The 5,571-nt window shown below is 44.4% G+C and overlaps 1 protein-coding gene across 4 annotated transcripts in view; it reads right to left on the bottom strand.

Moving 5' to 3' along the window:
- Positions 1-248: 248 nt before the first annotated feature.
- The window catches only part of SGK1 (serum/glucocorticoid regulated kinase 1), a 138,224-nt gene continuing 132,901 nt past the window's right edge, over positions 249-5,571 (bottom strand). Inside the window, exons 1-12 of one of the 4 annotated variants that reach the window (XM_008074131.2) lie at positions 5,442-5,558; positions 5,242-5,317; positions 4,510-4,585; positions 4,022-4,126; positions 3,849-3,932; positions 3,601-3,732; positions 3,238-3,350; positions 2,769-2,892; positions 2,240-2,335; positions 1,959-2,114; positions 1,762-1,851; positions 249-1,447 (exon numbers count right to left, since the gene is read on the bottom strand). In XM_008074131.2, coding sequence (XP_008072322.1) covers positions 1,280-1,447; positions 1,762-1,851; positions 1,959-2,114; positions 2,240-2,335; positions 2,769-2,892; positions 3,238-3,350; positions 3,601-3,732; positions 3,849-3,932; positions 4,022-4,126; positions 4,510-4,585; positions 5,242-5,317; positions 5,442-5,517 — 1,296 coding nt within the window. In that variant the 5' untranslated portion in view covers positions 5,518-5,558 and the 3' untranslated portion in view covers positions 249-1,279. Of the gene's footprint in view, positions 1,448-1,761; positions 1,852-1,958; positions 2,115-2,239; positions 2,336-2,768; positions 2,893-3,237; positions 3,351-3,600; positions 3,733-3,848; positions 3,933-4,021; positions 4,127-4,509; positions 4,586-5,241; positions 5,318-5,441; positions 5,559-5,571 lie in introns of those variants that run through there. The other 3 variants (XM_021707052.1, XM_008074130.2, XM_021707053.1) reach the window with 3 other exon arrangements.

The raw sequence follows: 5,571 nt of genomic DNA, 5'->3' as shown, positions 1-5,571 counted from the left end.
GGATGTGTTTGGACGGGTTTATGAATGACAGACACCATAAAGTGCTGCTTAAAAGGCCTGGAATCTCGGTCAGCTTTAAGAATATCCTGTATTTCTCACACAACCACCCGGAATCAGAAGCTGCAACTATTGAAAGTAAAACACCAAGCCGGAAATGACAGCAGGGTTTTTATGGTTTAAGATTTTAAACTGATCCATTTTTGCCCCCTTAACCCAGACACACAAAATAACACATGACACAACATACATAAATATTTTTCAAGGTTTTATTGCAAACCAAAATTGGTTTATCACACACAAAAAAAGTTGTGTGGTGAGGAGGGAGGAATTGTACATATTATAACCATGTTAATTACAGTACATTAAAATGGTGGTTTACATTACAAATAAGCCTATAAGTTTAAATATACTAGTGTTATAACCCAATGTACAGACTCTCTTTGTACAATACATACAATTATCAGGAATGCAAAAAAAAAAAAAAACCATAAATAATGCCCATTTTACAGGTGACATTTTAAACAATGAAAACACCAACGGCTCTGACTGACAACTGGGGCATTGGTCCATAAAAACCCTTTCTAAAAATAGAAATATTTGTAGCAGCAATGCTTTCTTTAAGCATCTGAATACAAGTCATTGCAAGACCATTTCAATAAATTTTAGTTATTAACTATATCTTACAAGAAAAACAGTCCACACATAAATTTATCTTCCAAATATGGAAGAAACAAACAATGTCCCACGTTGTAGTGTCCTGCAAGTGTCACATTGATGCTTATAACAAAACCCATCTGTGATCAGGCATACCACACTCACACCACTGTCCACACAATAAATCCACAAGGGAAAATAAACGTTTGAACTGAAACACTCTGCAATAGGAAAAAGCTTTGGAGCTAACACGATCTCTTCAGAAAAGGCACATTTCATAATATTCGCCGTCACAGCCCAGACAGACCTGCGGGAGTTCCTTCTCAGAACAGCATTCTTCTTCTAGCGAGACTCCTGCATCTGTCTAGGGCAGTGCTCGAATGCTCGTTTCAGAGATAGCACCACGTTGGAAGGAAGAATAAAACCGAAAACCTCATGAGCTCACTGAGAGGAAGATGTGCTCTTCGAAAAGCTTCCAGCAAACAGTGTGCAATAAGATTGCTAAGCTTCCAGAGATGTGCAAATTCTCTTTTAAGATGTCCTGTCAGCTGGCAGCCCTGCCAAAAGGCTGACAAAAACATTTAAAAACACACATAAAATCCTTCAAGACCAACCCTAAGAGTGTTCAGAGAAAGGAGTCCATGGGAGGCGCGTAGGAGAAGCCCAGGAAAGCCTCGGCGGCTTCCTTGACGCTGGCGGTGATGAGGATGCTGTCGGGAGACTGGCCGATGGAGCTGGGGACAGGCTCCTCCGTGAACTCGGGGTCAAAGTGCCGCAGGTCGCTGGGCCCACTCTGTGACAGGAAAGAAGAAACACACTCAGGGTCACCCTCACACTGGATACAAGACAGGGAAATCTTGACTAGGCTTTGTGTAGGGGGGATTCAAATCTCGTATCCATTTCAAGCACAAAAATCCCAAAGGACAAACCCAGTTTAAACAGTGACAATGTCTACTTTTTGTCTTTGATAAAACTTGTTAAAAAATTGCGTGAGCCATCCATGGAGGAACCATCTACCAATTTCTTTCCCCATGACCCTCCCCACAGTTCTGAATTAAACGCAGTGCCCTTTGGGCTTCACTATTCTTAGACGAGGCAGATACTCACCACATTTGGGTTGAAAGGGGGAGTAATCTTCTTATTAATGAGATCGTCCCAGCTAATTAAGGAGAAGAAGACATGACTCTTAATCTCCATCTGTTGAGAAGAAACCCGAGGTTAACTTAGAGAGGTGCATTCAGAAAGGGCCGTGAGGTCCAGTGCACTTCCCCGCCAGCCCGAGAGAGCAGGACACCATCACTCACAAAGTCGTCCTTGGCCCCGAGTCGCTTTGTCCTGTCCTTCTGCAGAAGGCCCTCCAGGAGGTGTCTGGCGGAATTTGTGATATTTGGTTTCAACTGGAGAGGCTTGTTCAGAATGTTGTCATACATCTCCGCTGTGTTCCGGCTATAAAATGGAGGCTGGGAAAGAAGGGGAGAATTACTTCATACTTAACTAGAAGTTTTATACAGCACAGAGTACTGTCAATAGTGAAAAAGGTGTAAATTGCAGTAGACTAGACTGGGACTGATAACACGCTACTCACCAGGCCATATAGCATCTCATATAAGACGGCCCCTAGGCACCACCAGTCCACAGTCCTGTCGTAAGGCTGCTTGTGAAGAACCTCAGGTGCGAGATACTGAAAGACCAGGAAAATGCAGGTCAGAACCTGTGAGGCCAGGCTGTACTGGGAAAAAGCTGACAGACCCAGAGACAACTTGGAGAATGTGTACCTTGAGATTACTTTCCTGATCAAACTGTTGTGTTTTTTGAGGCTGACTGACTGACTCCCTATGGGTACAGATTTCTAGGAAGATACTGGGCACCCAACAGATATCTTACTTGGAGACTTAGAAACCTTTTATGATGTGGATCTTATAAACAGCTAGTTTTATTTAAAGCAACAGAAGGCCTTGGGGTTTCTCTCGTTGCGTCAAACAGCAATTTTATTTGCACTGAATTATACTAAGCAATTTCTGAGAAGAGTGGACTCTGGGTAGTCCAAGGCTTTACTGTATGTCTTTCCTAGAGAGAAGGGGGTAACCTGGGCACCAAATCAAGAGAGCACCTACCTCAGGCGTGCCACAGAACGTAGATGTCGTGCCGTTGTGTTCGATGTTCTCCTTGCAGAGTCCAAAATCAGTAAGGACAATGTGTCCCTGTGAGTCTAGCAAAATATTCTCTGGTTTTAAGTCTCTGTAAAAAAAAAATGAACAGAAGAGTTGCACAGGTTCATTTCATTTGATAAGAAGCCCACTGTAAAGATAACCGCTAAAGGTATTAGAAACACTTGAGATTCATCACACTTGTACAGTGAATAAAAAAGGGAGTCCTTGTTCTGCTCATCTATTCTGGATTAGGCACAATCCTATTTGGCTGGTGCCCTAGTGGCATGAAGTCAAGACCGCTCACATGCTCGGGGATCTGGTTTTAGGTGACCAAGTTGCGCGTAAACACAAATTATTTTAAGGCTCTATCAAAGAGCTAGGGCGGTATCTCCTGGATACTCAGGAAGGTAGCCTTGAGAGCTCTTCGACTCACCTATAAACGATGTTCAGGGAGTGCAGGTAACCCAAGGCACTGGCTATTTCAGCAGCATAGAAGCGAGCCCGTGGTTCTAGGAAGCAGCGCTCCCTCTGGAGATGGTAAAACAACTGTAGGAGACAGAACAAAGTCAGTCTGAGTTGCCAGAAATTCAATTAGTCTTGACACATATAGCTAAAAAGAACAATTGCAGGAAGTGGCCCTAGGGAATCTGTTACCCATTTGAAACCAGACTGGTTAAAGGAAATGCTAATTCTGATAACTTCCCCCCCACCCCAAGTATCTTTGAAACTTTCTTATCAAACTAAAACTGAGGCTGTGCAGAGACACCAAGGGCTGGAAGCTGTTTCCTCTGCTCACCTCTCCACCATTGATGTAGTCTAGGACAAAGTACAGCTTGTCTGCAGTCTGGAAGGAGAAGTGAAGGCCCACCAGGAAAGGGTGCTTCACATTCTTCAACAGAACATTCCGCTCCGACATAATATGTTTCTCCTAAGAAAAGGACAATTAAGATTTAGTGGCAAATTTCAACTTGGCGCCACAATTCCAAGGTCAAGATTATTCAAGGAAGGTCTCCCTCCAACGTCAACCCAAAGCACATCCCATACCTCCTTCTTTTTCAGGATTGCTTTCTTCTGTAAAACTTTGACTGCGTAGAACATTTCTTCTGCCTTGTGTCTTGCTAGAAGAACCTGAAATTCCAATTTAAGAAAATCACTTTCCTATCCCGATGAAAGAATGTAAAACGCGTACATGAAGGAATGTGTCAAAAGATAATTACCTTTCCGAAACTACCCTTCCCAATCACTTTCAAGAAGTGAAAGTCAGATGGTTTAGCATGAGGATTAGACGATGGGCCAAGGTTGATTTGCTGAGAAGGACTTGGCTAGGAAAAAAAAAAGTTTTCTTTTAGCATCATAGTGTCATCACTTCAAAGGGCAGTCATCTATAATCAAGAAATGACTGAAGACCACCACTGTACATCTATAAACACATTCAGAACCACTTTTCATCCAAAAGTCATTATTTCAAGCAGGTATGGAAATTCCACCATCATGTTGCTATAAACAAAACTTCAAATGAAACATGCCTTTTCAAAATAATCCTGACTCAATACGTTTAAGTCACTTGTTATGTGGTGAAGTAATGACGCATTCCTCCCTTGATACTCATTTCTAGAAATGCTGCTCTAATCCACCAATGCAGGAACGCTAATGGACTCACTGACAACTTTTCTCTGCAGATGCTCGGCAAACAGCAAATACTTACTGGAGGAGAAGGGTTGGCATTCATAAGCTCAGGCTCCTGAGGTTGGGAGATTTTCAGGATGGTCTGAACTTCAGGGCTGAAGAGATTAAAGGGACAATTAAGAACCTTCTAACTTGCCACTAGGGGGCACACCAACGCCAATAGTGAGTTTCTGGCTCAAATTTTTCCCGGAGAATTCAGGGTTTAAAATCATTCAGTTAAAGAAAATAATGAGCCGGGGCACGGCGGCTTGCGCCCGTAATCCCAGCACTTTGGGAGGTGGAGGTGAGGACTGTCTGAGCCCGGGGGTCCAAGACTAGCCTAGGCAACTTGGAGAGACCTCATCTCTACAATAAATCAAAAAATTAGCCAGGCGTGGTGGCGTGTGCCTGTAGTTCCAGCTACTTGGAGGGTTGGGGCGGAAGGATAGCCTGAGCCCAGCAGGTCGAGGCAGAGTGAGACTCCGAGCCCCCCCACCAAATAATAATAATAATAATAATAACAATCCCAGTTAAATCCAGAAATTAGAGTTGTTTCACAGAGAAAGGGCATGCATTAGACAAACATGAAAATGTTGTCTTACATCTCCAGATCAAGCCACATACGAGCATACCAATGTTAATGCTTTCTCCTTAAGTCAGAATTTACGGAGAAGAAAGATTCCCACCCGGGAGGGGTCCTCGCCTTCCCCCACAAACGCTAGTAAAGTCAAACCAAGCCGCTTTTTTCTTCCCCCGATCGCCCCAGACTTACTGCTTGCATGCATAGGAGTTATTGGCAATCTTCTGAATAAAGTCGTTCAGGCCCATCCTCCTCTGTTTCATGAAAGCTGTGAAGGAAAGAGGAGAAAGAGACGGTGAGACGCTTCCCGGCGCCGGCGCCACTCGCATGCCCTGACCCGGGACCTCGGAAACTCGCGCGGGGAGCGCAGCCCTGTCCGTCCCTGCACTCACCGATGAGGATGGCCACCATGCCCCTCATTCTGGAGTACGTGAGGGCGCCTTTAGCAGCCTCGGTCTTCACCGTCATCGCCGCGCAGGGCCACCCAGAGACCGCGACCACGAGGACGGCTCGGCACCCACT

Source organism: Carlito syrichta, unplaced genomic scaffold (assembly GCF_000164805.1).
Source record: "Carlito syrichta isolate Samal-C Ts95f unplaced genomic scaffold, Tarsius_syrichta-2.0.1 Scaffold316346, whole genome shotgun sequence".
Lineage (NCBI taxonomy): Eukaryota > Metazoa > Chordata > Mammalia > Primates > Tarsiidae > Carlito > Carlito syrichta.
The sequence above is the reverse complement of the archived record's forward strand: the minus strand, read 5'-3'. Positions and strand labels throughout refer to the sequence as shown.